At 41.5% G+C, this 27,868-nt stretch overlaps 1 protein-coding gene and 1 non-coding gene across 2 annotated transcripts; one reads left to right on the top strand and one right to left on the bottom strand.

Annotated features, from left to right (window-relative positions):
• Nucleotides 1–9,929: 9,929 nt before the first annotated feature.
• On the bottom strand, nucleotides 9,930–19,036 carry CHRNA9 (cholinergic receptor nicotinic alpha 9 subunit). The gene is made up of 5 exons (XM_039325218.1): nucleotides 18,982–19,036; nucleotides 17,093–17,238; nucleotides 15,565–15,719; nucleotides 13,473–14,005; nucleotides 9,930–10,738 (listed from the first exon to the last, which is right to left on the bottom strand). Exons 1-5 carry the CDS (start codon nucleotides 19,034–19,036, stop codon nucleotides 10,170–10,172), a joined length of 1,458 nt encoding a protein of 485 aa, XP_039181152.1. The 3' UTR covers nucleotides 9,930–10,169.
• On the top strand, nucleotides 12,022–12,128 carry LOC120299942. The gene has a single exon (XR_005554507.1). It is a non-coding gene; the product is annotated as a U6 spliceosomal RNA (small nuclear RNA).
• Nucleotides 19,037–27,868: the final 8,832 nt, after the last annotated feature.

The raw sequence follows: 27,868 nt of genomic DNA, 5'->3' as shown, positions 1-27,868 counted from the left end.
CAAGATTCAGCTTCGTGGAAGCTTAAGACGAAAAGAGGAATATCAATTTGTGTAGGTGGACAATGGAGTGTATTGTTGGTCTGGGCTTTCTGGCAGGAGGACGTTCGCACACAGTGTGTTTTCTTGATAACACGAGAACAGCCCACTCAGCGAAATGTTTGGGAATGGCTAGAAGAGCAATGTACGTGAACACGGCGTGGAAGGCCTTGGTAAGCAGTTTGATGAGGTGGAATGGGTACAGTCAGTTCACTGGAAAAGAGCGTTGTGTACAGACACCGTCGAAGGACAGGAGTTAACAACCTTATTTTTATGTTTGTGGAGAAAAAGCAGGCTTTTTATAACACTAATCCAGGGGATAGAATACTAAATAAACTCTGATGGTTTTCCTCCTCCTCCTCCTCCTCCTCCTCCTCCTCCTCCACCACCACCACCACCACCACCACCTCCTCCTTCTCCACAACCCCCCTCCCTTCTAGCATGGATGATATCATCTAGTTTGGTAAAGAAACGTCTGCCAGGAAACAGCCAAGCTCAGAGAGCACCAAGGACCCCACAATCCTTTTCCTTCTCCTCCTCCTCCTCCTCCTCCTCCTCCTCCTCCTCCTCCTTCTCTACAACCCCCCTCCCTTCTAGCATGGATGATATCATCTAGTTTGGTAATGAAATGTCTGCCAGGAAGCAGCCAAGCTCAGAGAGAACCAAGGACCCCACAATCCTTTTCCTCCTCCTCCTCCTCCTCCTCCTCCTCCTCCACTTCCTCCTCCTCCTCCTCCTCCTTCTCTACAACCCCCCTCCCTTCTAGCATGGATGATATCATCTAGTTTGGTAATGAAACGTCTGCCAGGAAGCAGCCAAGCTCAGAGAGAACCAAGGACCCCACAATCCTTTTCCTCCTCCTCCTCCTCCTCCTCCTCCTCCTCCACTTCCTCCTCCTCCTCCTCCTCCTTCTCTACAACCCCCCTCCCTTCTAGCATGGATGATATCATCTAGTTTGGTAATGAAACGTCTGCCAGGAAGCAGCCAAGTTCAGAAAGCACCAAGGACCCCACAATCCTTTTCCTCCTCCTCCTCCTCCTTCTCCTCCTCCTCCTCCTCCTCCACATCTTTTTTACATCATGGTGACCAAAACTGGATGCAGGATGTGAGGGGAGAAAAAAAAACCCAACGAGAAAAAAGCACGAGAACAAAGCTGAAAAGACATTTCCACAGGACTCCTTCAGAAATGAAAGCTGAGTCGGCAAAACCAGTGCAAGATGGACGCCTCTCTGGGGGGGGGGGGCGTTCGAGGGACCCACATGTTGGGCTGAACGAGACCTGAGATGTCCCAGTGGGGTGACTGGGTCTTCAAAAGGAGCAGAATGGGGATTTTATTACCTTTTCCAAGGCCTGGTGCACCGGGTGCCAAAGGTTGATGACAAGGTAGAACTTTAACAGAGGAAACCAGAATAAGTTATCTTGAGGAGGAGAAAGTCTAAAGAGTCCTCAACTTTGCTTGCGGGAGGACTTTAACCCCTGAAGGGTGTAACTAGGTAGAAAGGCAGAGAGGAAAAGTAAGGAGGAGGCGGATGTTTATGGTCAACTTATATTTCTTTTTTTTTAAAAAAAAAAAAACAAGTTTTATTGGTTTTTTTCATTTTACAGACAAGTGCTTAAGAAACAACGTGGTGGCAGGGCAATCAATTATCCATATAACAAAGTCATACTGATAGAATTCAGAGTAAATCGTTTAAAAAAACCCCTATCTTTTCCCTCTAATAACATATTATATTCAAATTAATATATTTCAATACGACTAGATCAATCATATCAATCCTCAATAACTTTTCATCTAAATAGATCCATAAATCCAGATCCTGTATGAAGCTTAGTATTTCAATTACTATATTCCATATTCCTAATCTAAATACATAGTTAACACCTCGGGAGTCTCCCCATTACTTTTTCCCTTAACATATTCAATAAACATTTATTAATATCATTTCTTCTTTTTCCTCTATTCCTCCTCCATTACAAAGTGACTATCAGTTCTAATATATATATAAATATATATATATATATTAGTTCATATCAGAAAAGAAAAAGAACAAAGAAGAAAAAACAAAAACAAAACAGAAAAAAGTGGGAAAAAGTGCCTTTCTATTTCTATTATACTTTATAATCTAACAATCAATCCCTCAATATCTATATCACATTTCTTTAACCTCCTCAAAATTACTATATCCAAAACATATTAATGTATAGACAAACACCTTATTATTAAGTTCAGACCTTTAATTAATTTTTATCCAATCTAACATCTTATTTAACTATCTTAAGCCATAAATCAATCCATATCTAGTAAGCCTTTTAAATTCATTACAAAAAATCTTAAATCACATTCTTAAATCTTATTCTAGCTTTCCTTTTATGCCAAACAGGTTTCCATAACAACGCCACTATATCAATAAACAAATCATTTTTTATGTAGTATCCTTTGAAACAAACAGAGACGCCTTCTTTTCTGTTTTAGAGTGGTCAACTTATATTTCAAAGCACCAGAAAGCAAGATAAGAAGCAATGGATGGAAACTAATCAAGGAGAGAAGCAACCTGGAATTAAGGAGAAACTTCCTGACAGTGAGGACAATTAACCAGTGGAACAGAAGTTGCCTTCAGAAGTTGTGGGTGCTCCATCACTGGAGGTTTCTAAGAGACTGGATGGTCACTTGTCTCAAATTGTATAAAGTCTCCTGCTTGAGCATGGGGCTGGACTACTAAAAGACCTCTAGGATCCCTTCCAGCTCTGTTCTGATTGATTGATTGATTGATTGATTGATTGAAATAAGATGGAAGATTTAAGCCCACACACACAACAAGGGCTACAATCTTCGGCCTATCCTGCCCACTGAAATCAAAGTTTGGCTGACCCTAGTCTCCTTCATACTTTCAGGAAGAATCAAGGATGGGAGGCCACCATGTGTTCCCAAAGAACCCAAATGTGAAATGGAAGTCTCTAGATCGGGGTGTCAAACTCACCACGTCACGTGACGTGTCACGATGTAGCATGACTTTTTCCCCATTGCAAATGGGGTGGGCACAGTTTCACCAGGACGCATCCGGCCCGCGGGCCAGCAGTTTGACACCTCTGCTCTAGACTCAGTGCTCCTCCATAGAACAGTCATAGAACAAGAAGCAAATCACGATAGCTTTGTTGGTCCAGAACAAAGGCAGACAGAACCCAAATTGGACAACAGCACCTGCTTTTAAAGAAACAGGTAAAAGAGAAGCATCAGAAATGTTTTAAATTAGGCTTCCCACCAGGGCCAGCTGAAGGTGCTTTGAGCTGCATGGACCGATGGTGCCATCTTCTGCCATTGAAAAGGTTTGCATTTTGTAGAATGATCTGGTGTTGGTGTCCCGTAAGCTTTAACACCTTAGCTTGGCCACCTAAGTCCACACCTTAGTATGCACCAACTCCCAGAAGCATGGCTGGCTGTTGAATTCTGGGAGTTGAAGTCCACGAGACTTAATAGTTGCCAAGCTTGGAGACCCCTCCCTTAGACCAATGCCTACCTTCCCATGGGGGGGGGGAGATTTTAAAAAAAAGCATACAGCTAGTCCTGGACTTACCACAGTTCATTTAGTGACCGTTCAAAGTTGCGACGGCACTGGAAAAAGTGACGTATGACCATTTTTCGCACTGCAGCAGCATCCCCTCGGTCATGCGATCAAAATTCAGAGGCTCGGCACCTGGCATGTACTTATGACGGTTTCACTGTCCCAGGGTCCGCTTGTGTGACTTTCCGACAAGCAAAAGTCTGCAGGGAAGCTGGATTGACCAAACAACCTTGTTACTCATTTAACAACCGTGGCAGGAAAGATCGTAAAATGGGGCAAAACTCTCTTAACAACTGTCTCACTTAGACGTGGAAATTTCCGGCTCAATTCTGGTCGTAAATGGAGGAGTGCCTTATTTAAAAAGGAGGGGGCGTTTGAGCATGTAATCGGGACTGAGATCTTGATATATATATCTTTTTTCGGCATTTCCCAGACACCACCCCCACCATCGCAACATCCTTTGTGCGTGAAACCCATCCAGAAGAAATCTAGAACAGTGGTTCTCAACCTTTTTAATGCCACCACCCCCAATCGGTCGTAAGTCGAGGACTACCCAACCGGTCATAAGTTGAGGACTACTCAACTGGTGCAGCACCGTTTGCAGAATGGAACTTTTGGCGGACTCAGCAGGGCAGAAACAGCCTAGACAATTCCTATTGGCTTTTGAAAGCCAATAGAATTAGACTCTATTCAAGAGAGTCTCTTCTATTGGCTTTCAAAAGCCAATAGAATAAAAGGGAGTAGCACAGCTAAGGAAAAGGGGGGGGGGGAAATGGCGGACTGCGTTGTTTGGCGACCCCCGTGAAATGGTCGTTCGACCCCAAATGGGGTTCCGACCCACAGGTTGAGAACCACTGGTCTAGAAGGGAAAACCTTATCCCCTTTTAGTGTTCAGAGAGAAGAGAGCTGCGGAATAGGTCCCGGATTCTCTGCTTAGCTCCAGTTACGCCTCTTTATTTTATTTTGTAGTTCCAGGCCCTGCATGAATGTATCTGGCAGGCCTGCCTTATTTTCACAGAATTGCTGTCATCACGAATCACAAAAGGCTGAATGTAGAGCAATGTGGCTCTTTGAAGATCAATGGTTTAGATGTGTGACATTCAGTTACTTATCGTATTCATCTTCTCGCTCCTTTCCCAGGGTTACGCGTACCGATGGCTTCTTTCCTTCCTCGGAGTGCCGTTTTTCAGAGAACTACTGTCATGGTTCCGACAGATGAAATTCTTCAAAAGCATTTCGAGGCATTGTTTACCTTAAAGAATCTTCATTTTGAGTAGCATAACATCGGCACTGCATAATTGCAACCAAAAACTGAACTCCCCTCCCCTGAGCATATAATATCAAAGCATAATTCCCTCCTCCAATTAACAGTCATAAATCACATTCCCCAATTAGCTTGAGGTGCGGGCTTTCTCTCCAGTTCTCCAGCCCGCCAATTCTTATCATGTCTTATTTCAACAACCTTGATTCTCACGCTAGGTTTACTGTTGTTATGTCTAGCTGGACTCTCGTTCACATCCCCCCCCCCTCCCAGCATCATCCAACTTTAAAAGCAAAAGGTAAAAGATGGCTACATTTCTCTCTGTTGTCAATGCAAAAACATCTGATGTTAGCAGCATTAACAACTACAGGATACAGGCTGTCCTCGGCTTACGACTACAATGGAGCCCAACATTTCTGTTGGTAAGTGAGACATTTATTAAGTGAGTTTGGGCCCATTTTTCCAGCTTGCTTGCCACAGTTGTTCAGGGAACCACCGCCGTTGATAAGTTAGCAACGCATTCGATAATGTGAATCTAACTTCCCCCATTGACTTTGCTTGTCCAAAGCTCGCAAAAGGAGGATCACGTGACCTCTGGGACACCGCAACTGTCATAAGTACATGTCAGTTGCCAAGCGTCTGAATTCTGATCACATGACCACGGGGATGCTACAAAGGTCGTCAGTGTGAAAAAAACGGTCCTAAGTCTCTTTTTTTCAGTGCCGTTGTAACGTTAAACGGTCACTAAATGAATTGCTGTCAGATGAGGACGACTTGTAGAAGTTTAAAAAAAAACAGAGCAGAACAAGGCAATGGTGACTTCTAAATTGTTTCTGAGAAACTGCGTGGACATATCCCCAGAGTCAGCAAGAGAAGTTTAGCTTTATAAAGTCTTTATCTGACGCAACTTTGGACGCTGACAGTAATGAAAGAAAGAACACTACTACTACTCAGTTCTTTCCTTTTCCTAGAAAATTGGACTAATATACGGTCACCCCCTTGCAGGGAATTTCAGAAATTTGCTGGGCAGTAGAAATGAAAGCTCATCTTAACGCAATGATCCTTTGCTCTCTGTAGATGGGCCTGCTCGGGAGAAATGTGACGTGACTGACTCTGGAAAGGCTCCAGGTCTGAGAAATTTTTAAAAATGTATTTTTTTAGTTTTAATCACAGAACGACAAAGTTGAGAGGGATCTTGGACGTCTTCTCCTCAGGCAGGAAACTCAGACAAATGTTTGTCCAATCTCTTCTTAAAAACTTCCAGTGTTGGAGCATTCACAACTTCTGGACGCAGGTTGTTCTACTGGTTAATTGTTCTGACTGTCAGGAAGTTTCTCCTCAGTTCTAGGTTGCTTCTCTCCTGGATTAGTTTCCGTCCGTTGCTTCTTGTCCTGTCTTCAGGCGCTTGGGAGAACAGCTTGACTCCCTTTTCTTTTGTGGCAGCCCCTTAGATTAAATGGGAATATTGTTCACACAATTCAAAACTGGTTCCTTCGGGTAAGAATTATCACTCAATCAAAATAGAGCTGGAAGGGGCTTTGGAGGTCTTCTAGTCCAACCCCCTGCTCAAGTAGAAGACCCTACACCATTTCAAACAAATGGCTGTCCAGTCTCTTCTTAAAAACTTCCAGTGTTGGAGCATTCACTGCTTCTGGAGGCAGGTTGTCCCACTGGTTAATTGTTCTGACTGTCAAGAAGTTTCTCCTTAGTTCTAGGTTGCTTCTCTCTTTGGTTAGTTTCCATCTGTTGCTTCTTGTCCTGCCTTCAGGTGCTTTGGAGAATAGCTTGACTCCCTCTTCTTTGGGGCAGCCCCTGAGATATTGGAACACTTCCATCATGTCACTATAATCCTTCTTTTCATTAGACATTCCCAATTTCTGCAACTGTTCTTCATGTTTTAGCCTCCAGTCCCTTAGAGGTCCTTGTTGCTTGTTTTTATAAGCCAGAACAAATACCTTTTAAAAGTGTTGGGAAAACACAGGTATGACTTCCCACCTAATCTAATGAAGTGTTAGCTACACTGGTTAGAAATTTAGGGAGCTACCGAAAGGGTGCCAACATGGACAAGGTGCAATGTGCAATTTTCCTATACTGATAAATAGCACAACATAATCCATCTTTTTTAGGTAGCAATTTGATAGAGAGAAAAAAAAATAACAAGAACACGATGGCCATTCTCCTCCTGCTGATTACTAATAATTCTGAACATTAACCGCCCTGCCCTCTGTGAGCAGTTCTGTTATCAAAATACAAAGGCTCTAATTAATAAATAACTGCAATCTAATCAGTATTTTTAGCACCATAAACTCCATTGCATTGGTAAGAACGATTTGCTATTTTTCTGCTCCTTTTTAGATAAAAAGCGTTGGCATAGCTGAACCGTTTCCCCTTATATCAACAGGGAGATATCATTTCAACCCAGAAAGCTTTCGATATGAATTGGCTGAGCCAGTAATGCTGGCAGAATCACAATTTTCTTAGGGAACACAGCCAGCTTACTGTAGTGTAAGGTGTGGGTCTAGAATCCAGGAGACAGTAAGTTCTAGTCCACCTTAGGCACAAAAGCCAACTGGGTGACTTTGGGGTATTCATAAAATCCAACTGGGTGATTTTGAGCCAATCAACAGGAGATGGTGAGTTCTAGTTTTGCCTTTAAGAAAGTTATAAATGGATTAGGGGATTGTTGCAATTTGGAAAATTTGTACTTTTGATGTAGGAACTGAAAAAAAAGAAGTATATCATTAAATACTAGTACACCGTGGGAAACAACTGAAAAAGAACTAAATCCATGTTGAAATTGGGAACTGAAATTCTTTGAATGAACACTAGAGGAGACTAAAGGACTGGAAAGAATAAAAAAAAAAATATTGTAAGTGACTCTTTAAAACTAAGGTTTTTAAAACAGTTAACCGTAGTAGTTTTTGAGTTGCTTAAAAAGTTGTTTGTAAAATGGACATCAAGACACCAAGATTAACATTAGACCAACAATCCAGCACTAAACAATACCCTAATCAAGGAATCACCAACTCAGGCAAACAACTTGCTTTTTCAAGACAGACTTGGAATATTGCATCCAGTTTTGATTGCCACGATATAAAAAGAGATGTTGAGTGGAAAGAAGAGCAACAAAGAGGATTTGGGGGCTGGAGGCTAAAACGTACAAAGAATGGCTGCTGTAATTGAGTATGTCTAGTTTAATGAAGAGAAGGACGAGGGGGGACATGATAGCAGTGTTCCAATATCTCAGGGGCTGCCCCAAAGAAGAGGGAGTCAAGCTATTTTCCAAAGCGCCTGAAGGCAGGACAAGAAGCAACGGATGGAAACTAATCAAGGAGAGAAGCAACCTAGAACTAAGGAGAAACTTCCTGACAGTGAAAACAATTAACTAGTGGAACAACCTGCCTCCAGAAGCTGTGAATGCTCCAACACTGAAAGTTTTTAAGAAGAGACCGGACAGCCATTTGTCCGAAATGGTATAGGGTTTCCTGCCTGAGTAGGGGGTTGGACTAGATGACCTCCAAGGTTCCTTCCAACTTTATTATTATTATTTATTTATTATTATTATTTATGTTTCAGTCTTCAGTTCCTTAATCATTTGGGTTGCTCTTCTCTGCAATCTTTCCAGAGTCTCAGCATCTTTTTTTTTTTTTTTTTGTATCATGGTGATCAGAACTAGACACGCTGTTGCAAGTGTAGACTTTGTTGTTGTTAGTTGAGAAGTTATGTTCGACCCATCGCGACCCCATGGACAACGTTCCTCCAGGCCTTCCTGTCCTCTACCATCTTCTGGAGTCCATTTAAGATCACGCCTACTCCTTCAAAGTGTGGACTTACCAAGGCAGTAATGTCATTTTTGATACCAGTGATAATTCTGGCATACCTTACAGTGCCGGTAGCACTCCACAAATTGTTGCATCGTGTGTTATCCTTTTTGACGTCAGGCTCCAGGTAAAAGAAATATAGTTTTTCCCATTTTTGGCCTTGCTGTCTTGATGCATCTGGTGGGGAATCTAATCTGCTTAAGTGCTATATAGAAATAGAGGGGGACCAGTTTATCCCCATCTGACTTGGAGGATGTGGTCTTGTGCATGTGATACTGTGGGACATTGGCAAGCTTTCTGCTTTTTTTAAAAAAAAAAACATTTGCTGCTAATAGGTCTTGTCTTTGTGATTTGATTGATGTGGCTGCAGCCACGGTAACTGATGTGTTTGCCCTTCGCCTGACCCTTTGCTGAGTGTTCTTGTAGGTTTAAATGTAGCCTTTGAGGCTTCCATTATGTATGAGTGGCCTGGCTCAGTTGCGTCTTTAATTATTCTACACAAAAGACCTGCCATTAAAATTCTAGGGCTTATTTGCATGATCGTTCACCATCACTCTTTCTCACTCTCAGCAACTTTAAGCTGGGTGGACTTCAGCTCCCAGAAATGGCTGCTGGCTGAGGAATTCTGGGAGTTGAAGTCCAAACAGCTGGAAGTTGCCAAGGTTCAGAAACACCAGTTTAGATCAGAGGTCCCCAACCTTTTGGGCACCAGGGATTGGTTTCATGGAGAGTGGTTTTTCCATGGACCGGATATAGATATGGATATGGATATAGATATAGATATAGATATAGATGGATATGGAGATAATGAGAGAGAGAGAGAGAGAGAGATAAATAAATAGAAGAGATAGATAGATAGATAGATAGATAGATAGATAGATAGATAGATAGATAGATAGATATAAATAGAAGAGATAGATAGATAGATAGATAGATAGATAGATAGATAGATAGATATAAATAGAAGAGATATAGGTAGATAGGTAGATAGATGATAGATAGATAGATAGATAGATAGATAGATAGATAGATAGATAGATAGATAAATAGATAGATATAAATAGAGATATAGGTAGGTAGGTGGGTAGGTAGGTAGGTGGGTAGGTAGGTAGATAGATAGATAGATAGATAGATAGATAGATAGATAGATAGATAGATAGATAGATAGATAGATAGATAGAAATAGAAGAGAGAGAGAGAGAAAAAACCTTTATTGTCATTTTTTACTGTGGGCCACATTAAAAATGAAATTTAGCTGCTTGCTCTCAAAGTGCATGCATACATAACACACATTTAAACATGCTATATACAACACATGTATAAGCCTACACCTTGACATATAAATAATCCCTGTCCATCTTGAATACATAACAGAAGGAGGAAGCTTCACAAGGCTGATGCTGTACGGAACAAAACTGCGAATGAATCTGGATGTCCTGCTTCGGATACCACGGAGCCCCCCTCCTCCCAGAAGGTTTGATTCTTCCTTCCTTAAAAAGCTTTCCCGATAACCAGAACGCTCATGAAGAAGACCATAATGAAAAAGATCCACATGAAAAAGCGATCCATCACTTTGGCCACTTTTTTCCATTCCGCCCCTTTGGCGTGGTTGGCTTTGTGGCGCCTGACGCCATCGGCGATGTATTCAATATTCTGGATTAACGCCCGATAACACGAGCAGCAGTCGACTGTCTCCAGTGGATTGTCCTCTGGACGTCGATGGGCCTCGTCCTCTCCACCAAAGGGCTTCTTGAGGGGGTCAACATCCCTGCTGCCCCCCTTATGAAGGGGCTTCCTTGTCCCTTCATACCCGCCTCGCTCTTTCAAACTTGCCTGGGCTGTTTTGGACTCCGAGTCCTGCTGTCCCGCACACTGCAAACTGGTGCAGTTTTCGCCCACGTCGTACACAAAGAAGATCTTGGACATGTAGTCCAAAATGACCACCCTTGCCCACCGAGGGACAGGCTTGGCTCCAGAGCCACAATAATGAATGTTCATTATAATGATGGTGAGGGCGGTCGAGGCAGTGATCATGGCCATGGTTGCGATGTAATATTTACCTAGGAGATAAACATTAGAGCCACCGAAAAGGACAAATGAAATATTGCTAATATTTATTTTTTTAAAAAACGTGGAAAACAAAAAAAAGAGTATTTTTCCCAGTAAGTTCAAATAAATTGAAAGTATATAGTTGGAATGGAATGGAATGGAATGGAATGGAATGGAATGGAATGGAATAGAATAGAATAGAATAGAATAGAATAGAATAGAATAGAATAGAATAGAATAGAATAGGAAATATGGAATAGAATAGAATAGAATAGAATAGAATAGAATAGAATAGAATAGAATAGAATAGAATAGAATAGAATATAGAATGGAATAGAAAATAGAATGGAATGGAATAGAATAGAATAGAATAGAATAGAATAGAATAGAATAGAATAGAATAGAATAGAATAGAATAGAATATGGAGGAGACCTTAGAGGTCTTCTAGTCCAGCCCCCTGCTCAGACAGGAAACCTGATACCATTTCGGACAAATGGCTGTCCAATGTCTTCTTAAAAATGTCCAGTTTGCATTAATAAAATGGAATTACAGGCCCTTCTCTTTTTGCATCTTTGATCTAGAAGAGACCACCGGCTACAAAAAGCATAGATGACCACAAGGTAGCAGCAGACCTAATGTTTTCTTCAATGTTTTTGTTCCCACCTAGAATCAACTACTAGACGTTTGCAACCCAGCTAGTAGTTTTACTATCAGCAGATGTTTTAAATATATGATTCTGCTGACTTGGGAGAAAGTAGTGTGGGTCAACCTATATCTCCAAGGAGAGCTATCCCTGTTAACCTATTCTCCAAACCCCTGAAGGCAGGATAAGAAGCAATGGATGGAAACCAAGGAGAGAAGCAACCTAGAACTAAGGAGAAATTTCCTGACAGTAAGAACAATTAATCAGTGGAACAACCTGCCTCCAGAAGCGGTGAATGCTCCAACACTGGAAGTTTTTAAGAAGAGATTGGACAAATATTTGTCTGAAATGGTCTAGAGCAGGGGTAGGCAACTTTGGCTCTTTTATGACTCGTGGACTTCAACTCTCAGAATTCCTGAGCCAGCCATGACTCCACAAGTCATAAAAGAGCCAAGGTTGCCTACCCCTGGTATAGGGTCTCCTGCTTGAGCGGGGGTGGGGGTTGGACTAGATGACCCCCAAGGCCCCTTCCAACTCTGTTATTCTGCTATTATGTTTGATATTTGGATGTACCAGCATGTGGACACCTTTGACATTGACCCCAATGGAAATTCATCCCCTTTGAAGCTTTATAAATAGATGCACATACTGTGCTCACTTCGGCAGCACATATACTAAAATTGGAACGATACAGAGAAGATTAGCATGGCCCCTGCGCAAGGATGACACGCAAATTCGTGAAGCGTTCCATATTTTTAGTATTATATTAGAAAATGTTCAGAGTATTTTATAATGTGTCTAATGATTGTGATTATAATTTTTTTTTTGCTTTTTATATATTGGTTTTAAAGTATTTTATACATTGTTTAATTATTGTAATTAATTGTTTATGGTATATAGTTTATATGTGTATTTTTGAGTTTGATGATAAAGAAAGAGGGATAGATTTTATATAATATAAGTATGATATTATGGAGATTGAATGGAAATTCTAGATAAGTAGTGTATTTTTAGATATAATTTTTTTTTTGTTTTTTATATATTGGTTTTAAAGTATTTTATAAATTGTTTAATTATTGTAATTAATTGTTTATGGTATATAGTTTATATGTGTATTTTTGAGTTTGATGATAAAGAAAGAGGGATAGATTTTATATAAGTATGATATTATGGAGATTGAATGGAAATTCTAGATAAGTAGTGTATTTTTAGATATAATTTTTTTTTGTTTTTTATATATTGGTTTTAAAGTATTTTATAAATTGTTTAATTATTGTAATTAATTGTTTATGGTATATAGTTTATATGCGTATTTTTGAGTTTGATGATAAAGAAAGAGGGATAGATTTTATATAATATAAGTATGATATTATGGAGATTGAATGGAAATTCTAGATAAGTAGTGTATTTTTAGATATAATTTTTTTTTGTTTTTTATATATTGGTTTTAAAGTATTTCATAATGTGTTTAATTGTTGTAATTAATTGCTTATGGTTTACATGTGTTTAAAAAATTTTCTTTTAAGTTTTAATTAAGCCTATATTCAGCTCTGGGAAGGTTGGGGGAGGGCTGGGTGGGTGGGGAGGGTTTGGGGAGGGGGATTTTTTTTTTTCTTCTGTAAAACTTCAAAAAACTTTTAATAAAAAAAAATATTAATAAGAGGTTACTAATAAAGACGGGGGAAAATAAATAGCCTTAAAATCCCGCCCAAAAAAAATAAAAAAAAAGGTGAGCCGAGGTGGCGCAGCAGTTAGAGTGCAGTACTGCAGGCCACTTTAGCTGACTGTGTTCAGCAGGTCACCGGTTCAAATCTCACCGGCTCAAGGTTGACTCAGCCTTCCATCCTTCCGGGATAGGTAAAATGAGGACCCAGATTGTTGGGGGCAATGTAAATATATATATACATTGCTTACTGGTGTACACCGCTTAGAGAGTGCTTGCACCTAAAGCGGTATATAAGTCTCATAAATAAATAAATAAATAAATAAATAAATAAATAAATAAATAAAAATATTAATAAGAGGTTACTAATAAAGACGGGGGGAAAATAAATAGCCTTAAAATCCCCCCCCCCAAAATAAAAAAAATAGATGCACATACCTATCAAGGGGACGTTGTCTGACGGGGGCATGCTTTCCGCCACCATGAGCTGGAAGACGGTGAGAGAAAGCAGAACCGTAACTCCGAGAGAGACTTTTTCTCCAGAGTCCGCCGGAAGGTAGAATCCCAGCGGAGCCAGAAACGAGATCAAGAGACAAGGAAGCAGCAGGTTAAAAATGTAAAAAGAGGACTTCCTTTTCAAGATGAGCGTGAAGGTAACATCTGGATAAGGCTCGGAGCAGCAACCGTAAGTGATCACGTTCTTCACCGCCGGCATGCCGTGGATCTCCCACTCCACGTCTTCGATGAGATCCGAGAGGTCACCCGAATCTAGCGTGTTGAAGATGTCAACTTGATTCCCGTTGTAGGTCCAGGAACCGAAGGTCAGGTTGCACTGCTGGCTATCGAAAGGAAAGTAGGAGACGTCCACCACGCACGAGCTTTTGGTGATGGCTGGAGCATCCCAAGTGATCTTCCCATCGTACCTCAAGACAATGTTGGTGTTCACCGGCTCGGAGAAGTCATCGTCCGCCCTAAAAAAACAAAAAGGCAGAAGAACACACAGCAATACACCCAACGATATGGGGAGTGGAATATCTTGATGATGAGAGCCCTCAAGGGGTCTAGGACGACGCGCTGCGGGCCAACCTTGTCGGGAGACAATTGAGTGTTGTGTGAATCATTTCCTTCAGTGACTTTTATTTTTGGGCACCACGTTTCCCTTGAAATGATTGTAACTCTTGTATATCTGGATTGACTTTATTTTATTATTCTTGGCCACAGTTCCGTTGATAGCCGATTTAAATTTTGTATTTGTTGAAGGGTGGCTATATGCATAATGGTATTTTTCGAGAGCGGAAGGGCACAAAATTTCATTTTAATGTATGCTGATGAGCGTACATTTAAAGTGACAACAAAAGTATTCTATTCTAGTCTATTCTGTTCTATTCTAGTCTAGTCTAGTCTATTCCTTATTCTATTCTATTATTCTATTCTACTATTCTATTCTACTATTCTATTCTATTCTATTCTATTCTTCTATTCTATTCTATTTTCTATTCTATTCTTCTATTCTATTCTATTCTATTCTATTCTATTATTCTATTCTATTCTATTCTATTCTACTATTCTATTCTATTCTATTCTATTCTATTCTATTCTATTCTATTCTATTCTATTCTATTCTATTCTGTATTTCTATCCTATTCTGTATTTCTATTCTATTCTGTATTTCTATTCTACTCTACTTTACTCTACTCTATATACTCTATTCTATTCCCTATTCTATTCCATTCTATTCTATTCTATTCTATTCTATTATTCTATTCTATTCTATTATTCTATTCTATTCTATTCTATTCTATTCTATTCTATTCTATTCTATTCTATTCTGTATTTCTATCCTATTCTGTATTTCTATCCTATTCTGTATTTCCATTCTACTCTACTTTACTCTATATACTCTATTTTATTCCCTATTCTATTCTATTCTATTCTATTCTATTCTATTCTATTCTATTCTATTCTATTTCACTCCCATTTTCTATTCTATTCTATTCTATTCTATTCTATTCTTTCTATTCTATTATTCTATTCTATTCTATTATTCTATTCTATTCTATTCTATTATTCTATTCTATTCTGTATTTCTATCCTATTCTGTATTTCTATTCTATTCTGTATTTCTATTCTACTCTACTTTACTCTACTCTATATACTCTATTCTATTCCCTATTCTATTCCATTCTATTCTATTCTATTTCATCCTATCCTATCCTATTCTCAAAAAAGAACATAGTTTTCCTATGCAATCCAGCCACACCTGCCTCCCATTCCACTTTCAGGAGAAAGGGAACCAGAGAGAATCCTGTCCAAATGTAGAAAAATACTTCAACTATCTCTGAGGGTGGCAGTGACTGGCCTTTTGTCAAACTCTCTCAAACCAACTTCTCAGAAGGACCTCTGAGCTCCTTGCACCACAAATAATTGCCAAATTCTTGGGGCAGGCTTTTAAAAAGATAACCATCCCATGTTTGCGGGGAACCGCTAGTTTCATTTCTGCAAACTGCTGCTCAAATCACTCCAGGCTTACTTGTTGTAAAGTACAATGTCTGGCCTCCACACAAGATTGCTGGGGATCCGGATGGAATCTAAGCCGTCGTATCTGTCTTTGTCCCACGTCAGAAAGGTGTCATACCACGTCTGGCGAATCCACAGATAGACTGTCAGAATTTGGTTTCTCTCATCCTATAATAAGATCATTGTCGCCTTAGGTTGGGAACGTAGGAAAGCGTCTATCGGACTCACCCCAAATTAAGCCTCTAAATAAAAATGGGTCCATTTTCTTTATTAGTATGTAGAGTTTGTTAAAGGTCAAGTGTACTGCTGATTAGACAGTTTAAGTTGGTGGGTTCATCTGTTCTGGAATTATCTGTTATTATCCATGATTTCAGACTTCCTGATCTTTGCTATCCCTTCAAATTCTCTTTTATCGTGACTACAGATCATTGATGGCAGATGTTCATTCCTGCCATCATAAGATGAAGATCACATGGACACACGTAGTCCTCAGCTAATAATAATAATAATAATAATAATAATAATAATAATAATAATAATAATGTAATACCATCAAACATCCACATCTGCCTATCCCAGGTCCTTGGTAAGGACTCGATAGGTAGACAAAATGCCAAATCCAGTCTGAACATCTGGCTGACTGTGCGATGATCCATAATAATAACAACAACAAAGATAGATAGATAGATAGATAGATAGATAGATAGATAGATAGATAGATAGATAGATAGATAGATAGATGTTTTTCTACTGTTAATATGAATATACCTGGGATTCATATTTTTTAAAGTAATTAGGGATGGGGGGGGGTGAGAGAGAGAGAGAGATCAATAGAGATAGAGAGATAGAGAAAGAGATCAATAGAGATAGATAGATAGATATAGAAGAGATAAAGATAGATAGAAATAGAAGATTATTATTATTATTATTATTATTATTATTAATAATAATAATAATAATAATAAAGTTGGAGGGGACCTTGGAGGTCATCTAGTCCAACCCCCGGCTCAGGCAGGAAACGCTATACCATTTCAGACAAATGGCAGTCCTGTCTCTTCTTAAAAACTTCCAGTGTTGGAGCATTCACCAAGGCATTTAAGAAGAGAGTGGACAGCCATTTGTCGGGAATGGTACAGGGTCTCCTGCCTGAGCAGGGGGTTGGACTAGATGACCTCCAAGGTCCCTTCCAACTCTGTTATTCTGTAGAACTGGGACCATCCAGATTTTGGGGTTCAGAGGGGGAAGCAATGGTATGGGCTGTACATTTCCCCCCCCCCCCAAATCCCCTTCATGTATAGAACTTTCTCTGCCTTCCAATCATCTGGTTACACCCACTCACACACAAGCTAGCTTACGTTCAACGTGGTTAGCGAAAAATAGTTACAAACCTTACAACCGCCTCTGTCGATGTAAGGAATAATTATATAAACTATCTGTAACTTCTGAAATTCCAGCCAACCCAACGAGATTTGAATGGGGGGGGGGGGCAGGAGAAAAACTTTCAAAGTTTATTATTCTGCACCCCTTATTTTGATGCTTACCATATCTTTGATTTGGGAAAGCGTGATCTGAAGAGTAACATTCAGAACCATATCTGTGTCTTGAACCGGGCGGAGAGCGTTGGAGTAGCCTTCAAACAGCTCATTAAAGAGCATCTGAGCATATTTTCCTTGGGCTGCGTCAGTGCCTGGGAGTAACAAAATTTAGATTTTTTTTTTCAAACCACAGTCGCTTGAAAAAGATGGTTGTGGTCAGGGGAACCGACTGGCAACGAGGTGGAAAAATAGATTGCAGATGTTCCGGTGAAGCTTCAATGCATGTAAAATAAGCCCAGTGGTCACTCACCATGGCCTAATTGGTGGGAATATTTTACTTATTTATTTATTTATTAAGTTTCTACGCTACCCATCTTCACTGTCCCAAGCAACATCACCATCTAGCATTGTGGGTGAGGAACAATTAGCTTTATTCAGGATCAAATGAACTGAATCAAATGTTATGGTTGGTTCTAATGAAGGCGTTGAGGCTTCTGTCCGAATTTTCTGAGGAAAAAGATTTGAGGTACAGCAGTTTAGGCAACATTAAAGAGCCAGTTTAAGAAACTTTAAAGAGCCAGTTTAGGCAACATTAAAGAGCCAGTTTAAGAAATTTTGAAGAGCCAGTTTAGGCAACTTTAAAGAGACAGTTTAAGAAACTTTAAAGAGCCAGTTTAGGCAACTTTAAAGAGCCAATTTAGGAAACTTTAAAAAGCCAATTTGGTCTGGAAGTTATTAAGGCACCAGACTAGAAATGGAGAGACCGTGAGACCGTTTAGTCCCGTTTTAGGCATGAAAGTCAGAAAAAGATTTTTTCTTTGCCCCATTCACCTCACAGTAGTCCTAATGTTCCATTAATATTTAAAATTAATGTTTAATATTTATCACTTCCAAGTTTTAAATGCTTCCAAATCCCTTCATCACAGTTCCTCACAAAATCTGGTATTCAGGGTACACATCTTATCCATTTAAGTTCTCACCGTCTACATCAACAAATTAATAACACAATCAAATTGTCTTATTTTCTAAAAGTTTCCAAATATCTTAAATTTAGTAACCAAAATTTCTTTTCTTTCAACGTTTAATATTTCCTCTCTTCCTCTTTGTTATCTACCACCTCATATTTAAAGCTAATAATTTTCATTCTTACCGCTGCGTCAAGACATATGTATTACATTCATTAATACGTTTTTAGCTTATATATCAGTGGTTCTCAACCTGTGGGTCGGGACCCCATTTGGGGTCGAACGACCATTTCACGGGGGTCGCCAAACAACGCAGTCCGCCATTTTTTTCCTCCTCTTCCTTAGCTGTGCTCCTCCCTTTTATTCTATTGGCTTTTGAAAGCCAATAGAATAGACTCTCTTGAATAGAGTCTAATTCTATTGGCTTTCCAAAGCCAATAGGAATTGTCCAGGCTGTCTCTGCCCTGCTGAGCCCGCCAAAAGTCCCATTCTGCACATGGTGCTGCACCAGTTGAGTAGTCCTCGACTTATGACCAGTTGAGTAGTCCTCGACTTACAACCGGTTGGGGGGTCGTGGCATTAAAAAGGTTGAGAACCATGTTTTATATATATATATATATATATATATATATATATATATATATATATATATATATATATTAATCACCTTTACATGACCTTTATGAGCAAATCAACATTCAGATTTAACTGTTAATATTTATACTTCTAAATTTTTAACAAATGTTTCACTTAGCAACGTCAATGGATGCAATTGGAGGTCATAACCAGAGGACTACCAGTACTCCTTCTGGAACTACGATTCCCGCTGGTCTATAAAGGAAACGACAACCCTGCAGGGGATCATCAATTCCGTGCTAATTTTATTTTTTCCCTCCTCTCATTCCTCCGTCTGCAAATTCTCCTACTTACCTTGAAGCATCCGTGCTGCGAAAAACACGAGCGAGCAGATGCTAATAAGCCTCATTGCTGGGAGAGCGGGTGGATGGCCCTCAATTACGTCGTTCTGCCCGTGAAAAGATTCGTTCTCCCATCTTCCACAGCCATCGCAGGAAACAGTGGCCCTGGCCTTTTTCCCAGTCGCAGCCAAGTCGATCGGTCTTCTTGTAGGACCACTTTTTCTCTTGTGATCTTGCTCTCCTTTGTGACACATACACACACACACACCCCGCAGACCAGGTAACTTGAGAATCATCTACCAAGGAACAAAGCGAAGGGTATCAGGATGAAAGGCATCCGACGGCACCGAGTTCAGGCTCAGCGCTCACGTTTCCCCAGGTCATAGAGTTACATGTACATCCGCTCTTCTGTGGAAGGAGCCCACAAAGTTGCTACTCAAGTCATTTCTCTCCCCCCCCCTTTCCCCTCCTTGATAGGTTATTACCTGCAGCACTTCAGCTTGGAATGGGCTTGCCTTGACTTCGTTCAATTGATATTAGTGTGTTCATGGTGGGGTCCTCGGCGCCCCCTGAGCTTGATTGTTTTCTTGCAGAGATTTCGTGACCCAACTAGGTAACGTCACCAGTGCTAGAAGGGAGTGGGGGAGGAGGAGGAGGAGAAGGGGACTGTGAGACCTTTCTGCTCTCTGAGCTTGGAGGCTTTCTAGTAGACATTTCGTGACTCAACTAGGTAACATCACCAGTGCTGCCTGGCTCATAGCTACCTGCACTTAGTGCGGAATGTGTTCCCTAGTTGGGTTGTGAAATGTTTATAAAGAAACATTTCTCCTTCTCCTCTTCCTCCCTCCTCTTCTTCCTCCTTCTCATCCTTCCCCCCTCCCCTCCTCCTCCTCCTCCCCCCAGCAAACTAGCATTGCTAAGATTGCCTAGTTGGCTAATAAAAGGTCTTCCAGACAACCCCCAAGCTCAGAGAGAGCACCAAGAGAGCACCAAGGATCCCACAGTTCTTTTCCTCCTCCTCCTCCCCTTTCTCCTCCATTCTGCAAACCCCATCCTCTTCTGGCACTGATGATATTTCCTACTTGGGTCATGAGACGTCTGCAAGAAAACATCGGTGGGGATTCTCCGTCATCCAGGTCATGGTTGTCCCAAAGGAAACAACTGGACTTTCTGGTTTTTCTTTGAAGATGTTTCGCTTCTCATCCCAGAAACATCTAAAGCTCTGATTAGATCAGTGGTTCTCAACCTTTTTAATGCCACGACCCCCGACCGGTCGTAAGTCGAGGACTACTCAACTGGTGCAGCACCATTTGCAGGATGGGACTTTTGGCGGGCTCAGCAGGGCAGAGACAGCCTGGACAATTCCTATTGGCTCTTGAAAGCCAATAGAATTAGACTCTATTCAAGAGAGTCTATTCTATTGGCTTTCAAAAGCCAATAGAATAAAAGGGAGTAGCACAGCTAAGGAAAAGGGGGGAAAAATGGCGGACTGCGTTGTTTGGCGACCCCCGTGAAATGGTCATTTGACCCCAAATGGGGTCCCGACCCACAGGTTGAGAACCACTGGATTAGATGCTGGACAGAAAACACACACACACACAAACACACACACCATCTCTAAAAGAAGGCAAATGACCAGCTGTCTGCAAGGAGTATAAATCCTTCCACAAGAAACGTCTTCAAAGAAAAGCAAGTCCTTGAATAGACATGCAAGTATTAAGAAAGATACACAAGTAAAAATATACACTGACAAGTTTTAGGAAAGATACAACAGGGGAAAAAAAATACACTTGCAACTTTTAAGAAAGATACAAAGTACAAAGCCAGCTGGGAAAGAGTAATGTAACCCATAAATCTTCCACTTGTGGTAGCTTAACTTTAACTTTTCTGCTTTTCATTTCTATGTGTAATCAATGATTTCTATTATTTGATTATTGCTCTCTGATGTATTACCTATATACTGAATGTGTCATTGGTTTCTGTAGCCTATAAAAAGACGTTAATAAATACTGTTTGCTTTGGCTGAAATACTTATGATTCATATTGTTGGATAAGAACAAAAAAAGCCACTTAATAACCGTGTCACTAACTGAACAATTGCAATGATTCACTTAACAACTGTGGTAAGAAAGGTCGTAAAATGGAGCAAAACTCACTTAACAAACGCTCCACTTAGCAACGTGTTGGGCTCAATTGGAGTTCATAACCAGAGGATTACCAGTACAGAATCATTTGTTCCTTTGAGACCATGATTCCCACTGGTCTATAAAAGAAATGAGAGCCTTGGGGGCCATTTGTGGGCTAAGTTATTTTCCCTCTGTGATTCCTCCGGCTGCAAAGTTTCCTACTTGCCTTGAGGCTTTCCTGCTGGGAAAATCATGAGGGAGCAAATGCAAACAATCCTCACTGCTATTCTGTGTGTAGTGCCTGTTGTGTGAGACTTTTTAAATGTTGATTCGGATGGCTGGCTATTATGTTGTTGGCTATTGTTTGCTTTGTATTGCCAAAGCCTCTGGCTCCTAAGTACCTGATAAGCTCCTAAGTACCTGATAATTGAGCATTCCTGTTGAGTGAGGAGAGGCCCATTTCCCAATCCACAATCCCTTCCCTGGCTGTTTTTGTACCTGCTCATCCAGCAATCATAGTAGCTGCAAAACTGAATGTATGCGTATGAATGCAGCTTTCCTGTGCCTTCCATGCCTGTCTTCCATTTCGGTGTCAAGGCATGGAGAAAATAAACCAAAGGAGAAGAGGAAAAAAAAGTTAAATTTATATTGATCATCCCAAAGGTGCTTTTTCAAGAGGCAACTGGACTTTCTTGTTCTTCTTTGAAGACTTTTCTCTCCTCATCCAAGAAGCTTCTTCAGCTCTAACTAGATGGTGGAGAATGAAAGTCAAAGCTGAAGAAGCTTCTGGGATGAGAAACAAGACACCTCCAAAGAAAAACAAGAAAGTACGGTTGCGTCTTGAAAAAGCATCTGTGGGACAACCATGACCTGGATGACTGAGACTCCGCATAGACATTTATGTCGATCAATAGCTGAGATAGTCACGAGAGGAAAAAGCTGTAGAAAATAACACCTCTTGATACACCAGTGAAGTTTCATATACTTTATTTATTCAAAATTACAAAATCATCCATTTGTAGCAAAGAGGAAAATAGTTTACATTCATTGAGTAAAATTAAAAATTAAAATGCAGATTCTGCAGGAACAATACTCCAAATACATTTGGGTTCAATACATTGTATAAAATACAGCAGCCAAATTCTTTCCCTTCTCATGTTTAGGAAACCAAAGGCTTTAAAATTTACCCCTTCTGCAGAGAGAACTACAGTAGCGTTTGCTTCTGCAATGTAAGAGTCTTAAAACTCTTCCTGCAGCTAAGCTCACTAAAATGCGTACACTTAACTAGTGTGCACAGTGGCAACATGGCTATTTCCCTAGGAAATTTTTTAAAAAGTTATACACCATCAAAGGAGTGAATTTCAGCACAGCATCTAAAATTTCAGATTCAAAGCCAGACTATTCTTTCAATATGAAATAGACCAAGTCATGACTGTTGGGTAAACAGTCTCGGTAGAAAACCACAGTCCTTTTGTGAAACAAATGATTCCAGATTCCATTCCTTGGGAATGTTGCAATGATTGAGAATAAAGGAATTAATTTAAGCACAGGCCATAGTGAGACTTGATCTGCAGGAGAAGCCAAAGCTGGCCATTAAACTCCTGGCCAAACTCCAGGCAGCGGTTTGCAAGGCCACCTGGCCATACACAGAACGACGTTCTCTGGGAAGTCACAACGCACTGCGTTGGTGAGGGAACCCAGCCAGAAAGATTTCAGGCCGAATCGTCGCGAGGGGAGGTCAAGCCTTATTAGCGTTTTGTGAAACACTTCCAAGAATCGCTCTTTGCACAACAGATGTGAGTTGCTGTACAAGAAGAGGGGTCCTTCGCCTGGAGGTCTCACCGCCAAGTAATTCTGGAGGGCCAGAACGGGACAAAGCTGCGGGTCCTCCGACCGTCCCAACCAGCACGTCACCCACCCCGCTTCCATCTCTGGGGCCAGCAGATTAAGGCCAACGTGGTCTTCCTCCAGGTCAATGTCCTCCAGGCAGAGGAGCTTTGGATGAAAGGTCATAAAGGTCTCGGCCACCATCTCTTCAGGGCGAAGCGCTCCGTGGAAAGACAATAAAAATACCGCCCGAAACATGAGGCATTCGTAGAAACCCTCGCAGACACTTTCAAGGGTGCCCACCAACAATTCCAGGATCTCCAAGTTCAGTGGGAGTGGAGGTACTCGCTGCCACCGCATCCCTGCAATCAAGCTGGAAGTGCACAAGTCCCAAAGCGGATCCTGGCCATGGAAAGTGCGGGATAGGTAGGAAAGGCCAGACAGGTACGTAAATATTTTGGGCGCACAAACCCCGTCCGCATCCAGAGACAGCAAAAAGCCTCTGAACTGATCTCCTGGGATGGGCCAAACGGAGGGGGACCCGGCCGTTCCTCGGTAGGCGATGAAGAGCACCAAGCCCCCCTGATACACTTTCCAAATCCTGGGGTGCCCTGAACGCTCGAGCAGGCGCAGGGCTTGTATAGACCACCGGCCTACAGGATGGGGTGAAAAGCCACCGGCGGCTTGGTCTCCAAGCGTGGATTCCTCCTCTCCTGGAAAGAAGCAGAGGCAAAAAAGAAACCATCAGCAACCATTCACAGGTAGCAATATTATTTTTTTTTAAAAAAAAGTCTAGAAACAGCAATGTTGGCTCCAACAACCTAGTCCACCTACTTAAAACACTTTATATACAGTTTAAGTGGGAGCAAGGGACAACCTCATTTATTGTCAGGAAGCTTGGCAACCATTTCCTCAACCTTCCCATGAGTAACCTAGGAAGAAATTTGGTGGGGGGGGGAAACTTTCAGCAACTATTCACAGGCAGCAATATGTTTTTTTTTTTAAAATCTAGAAACGGGGCTGCAATGTTGATTGTAACAATCTGAGTCCACACACTTAAAACACTTCATAGAAAGTGGGAGGAAGGAACTACCCTCCTGAAATAGATGCAACCCCCGTTTGTTGTCGGGAAGCTTGGCAGCCATGCCCTCCACCTCCCCACAGCCATGACTAACCTAGGAAGAAATCTGTGTTTAAAGCAACGCAAGCTGCTGAAAGAAATCCCTTTGTGCATCTCCCAGAATTAGAACCCAAGTCCTTCTCCCCCACCCACCCCCGCTGCCCCTCCGATGCAAAACCCTCGAAGAGTCATTTGCAATAACCTTCCTGGGCCATTCAAGGCCAGGAAAGGAAGGAAGGAAGGAAGGAAGGAAGGAAGGAAGGAAGGAGAAAGAAAGAAAGAAAGAAAGAAAGAAAGAAAGAAAGAAAGAAAGAAAGAAAGAAAGAAAGAAAGAAAGAAAGGCTGCAGCTCAAGCGGTCGTTGGTCACGTAGGCGAGATGCAGCCAGCAGTTTTTAAAGGGCTTACTTGATTTATTCAATTTATATGCCTGCCAGAGCCCTCCACCTCCCCACAGCCATGACTAACCTAGAAAGAAATCTGTGTCTAAAGCAGTGTTTCTCCACCTTGACCATTTTAAGGCGTGTGGACCTCAACTCCCAGAATTCCACAGCCAGCATTGCTGACTGTGGAATTCTGGGAGTTGAAGTCCGCATGCCTTAAAATGGTCAAGGTGGAGAAACACTGGTCTAAAGCAATGCAAGCTGCTGAAAGAAACCCCTTTTGTGCATCTCCCAGAATTAGAACCCAAGTCCTCCCCCCCCCCCGCTGCCATTCAAGGCCAGGGAAGGAAGGAAGGAAGGAAAGAAAGAAAGAAAGCAAGCTGCAGTTCAAGCGGTCGTTGGTCACGTAGGCGAGATGCAGCCAGCAGTTTTTAAAGGGCTTATTTGATTTATTCCATTTATATGCCTGCCAGAGCCGCCTTGCAGGCAGAGAGAAGCCCCATAGAAATGTATCCAGAAACACTGGTCTAAAGCAACGCAAGCAGCTGAAAGAAACCCCTTTGGGGCATCTCCCAGAATTAGAACCCAAGTCCTCCCCCTCCCCCCGCTGCCCCTCCGATGCAAAACCCTCAAAGGGTCATTTGCAATAACCTTCCTGGGCCATTCAAGGCCAGCAACGGAAAGGCGGGTTTTAAAACTTACTGCCAGGAGAAAAAAAGCAAGCTGCAGCTCAAGCGGCCGTTGGTCACGTAGGCGAGATGCAGCCAGCAGTTTTTAAAGGGCTCGATTGATTTATTCCATTGATATGCCTGCCAGAGCCGCCTTGCAGGCAGAGAGAAGCGCCATAGAAATGTATCCAGACCGCTTCTCGCAGCGAAGCTCAGCAAGGACTGGGATCGAAGGAAAAAAAAGGAGCTTTTGACCTCCGTCCCAGTCCCCGCTTCGGCTCCACATCGCGTGTCACAAACAGCAAATTCAGACGATCAAAGATCTGCAGGCAGGCGAAGAGTTTGTCCCCTGCTCGGCGCGCAAGCGCAGAACAGAAAGCCGGCAAGCTCTTTAGCGCATGCGCCGGGGAAAAAAAACTTCGGAAACCAGTCTTCCCTCAACACGCATGCTCCTAACTTGAGAGAAGAAAAAAAAAAAAACACCGAGAGAGGGAAAACGGCGCCTTCCCCTCAGCACGCGCCGCTTTCTGCGCATGCCCAAAGCGAACCGCGCTCCTTTTCGAGGCTTACCCTCGGGATTGCCTCCCGTTTCTGCCGCCGCCGCCGCCTGAGGTAAATCCTCGTTCTTTCGGGCTCCTCCCGGCGGAGCAGCCTCCCCTGGGCCGCCTTCCGACGTCTCCGCGACGGAGGCCTCGGCTCGGGGAGGCGAGTCGACGGAGGAAGCCTCGTCGTCCGGCTGAAGGGACAGCGCTTCCCACAGGAATTCGAAGTCCGGCTCCCAGGCGAGGAGGAGCAGCATGTCCCAGAAGGAGCCGTTGAGATCTTCGGGCTTGGAAACGAAGAGGCTCATTTTGGGACCGGGCGGTGCTCTTTCCTCCGACTGAGGTGAGTCGGAGGGCCCGAGAGCGGCCTTTTTATAGGCAGGGGAGGGCGGGCTTTCCCGGGAGCCAATGAGCGATCGGCGGACCCCTTGCGTGCTCTGATTGGCTCCTCCTTGAAATGCAAATGCCACGTGCTTTGCAGGCTCCTGGGGGGGGCGGAGAGGTGCGAAGTTCACCTGAGGTCAAGGCTTCCTTTGGGTGCAAATGGGGCTGTTTAGATAAGAGGCTTATCTGATTGTTATCAAGAATGTTACTGATACACAAAATTGAAAACACAAGGGTGGAAGGAAGCTGAGCTGGACAGGCTGGCATATAAAGTCTCCAGGAGTCCCACAGGACTAAATGGTTCAAAACAAGCAAACAAATGTTATTTAAAATGTTTTTTTTAAAGGCCCTTGTGAAAAATAGGAAGACCAAGTTAATTTGGTTGGGCCTCTAAAAATATTTCCTCCTCCAAATTTTGCTTCAGTAAGAAATGGCAGAGTTGTATACGTTGTGCAATGAACTGGACTGATGTTCAATTATATTATCTGGAATTTTTGGCTTCCATTTTAAATGGGGATTCTCAATCCTCCAGAGGTCATTGGTTGTCCTCAAATTGATTTTTCCAAAAGGCAACTGGATTTTTTTGAACTCAGCCCTGTTGCCTTTTGGGAAAAAAGCAGCTTTGGATTTAGGTTTTAATATTATTAGCTTTTTAGTAAAAGTGATATTAGCATTTTTAGCCTGGCAATTTAGGCCTGTTTTGTAACTTTAAGAAAACGTTTATTGTTCTGAGCTCAAGCTATTTGTTTTTAATATGTGAGAACTATTCTTTACAGCAACTAAACAAAGTGTGTATTCTGAAAGGCTTTTAATACAGATGCAAGTTTTAAGAAAGAGACAAAAGATACTTAAAACACCAACAATGACTGTAAGAAAAATAAGTAATTTGGTTGGGCCTCTAAAAGTATTTCCTCCTCCAAATTTTGCTTCAGTAAGAAATTGGAGAGGCTTATGTTTTGTGGAATGAACTGGACCGATGTTCAATTATATTATCTGGAATTTTTGGCTTCCATTTTAAATGGAGATTCTCAATCGTCCAGAGGTCATTGGTTGTCCTCAAGTTGATTTTTCCAAAAGGCAACTGGATTTTATTGCCTTTTGGAAAAAGCACTTTTGGATTTAGGCTTCAATGTTGTTAGCTTTTTAGTGAAGATGATATTAGCATTTTAGCCTGGCAATCTACGCCTCTTTTGTAACTTCAAGAAAACGTTTATTGTTCTGAACTCAGGCCATTTTTTTAAATATGTGAGAACTAACCTTTACAGCAACTAAACAGTAAAGAGTGTATTCTGAAAGTCCTTGAATACACATGCAAGTTTTAAGAAAGATACACAAGTAAAAATATACACTGACAAGTTTTAGGAAAGATACAACAGGAAAAAAAATACACTTGCAACTTTTAAGAAAGATACAAAGTACAAAGCCAGCTGGGAAAGAGTAATGTAACCCATAAATCTTCCACTTGTGGTAGGTTAACTTTAACTTTTCTGTTTTTCATTTCTATGTGTAATCAATGATTTCTATTATTTGATTATTGCTCTCTGATGTATTACCTATATACTGAATGTGTCATTGGTTTCTGTAGCCTATAAAAAGACTTTAATAAATACTGTTTGCTTTGGCTGAAATACTTATGATTCATATTGTTGGATAAGAACAAAAAAAGCCACTTAATAACCGTGTCACTAACTGAACAAATGCAATGATTCACTTAACAACTGTGGCAAGAAATGTCGTAAAATGGAGCAAAACTCACTTAACAAACACTCCACTTAGCAACGTGTTGGGCTGAATTGGAGTTCATAACCAGAGGATTACCAGTACAGAATCATTTGTTCCTTTGAGACCATGA

The sequence above is a fragment of the Crotalus tigris genome, unplaced genomic scaffold (assembly GCF_016545835.1).
Source record: "Crotalus tigris isolate CLP2741 ecotype Arizona unplaced genomic scaffold, ASM1654583v1 scf7180000024321.1087588, whole genome shotgun sequence".
NCBI lineage: Eukaryota > Metazoa > Chordata > Lepidosauria > Squamata > Viperidae > Crotalus > Crotalus tigris.
Note: the sequence above shows the minus strand (reverse complement) of the source record. Positions and strands in the feature narration are given on the sequence as shown.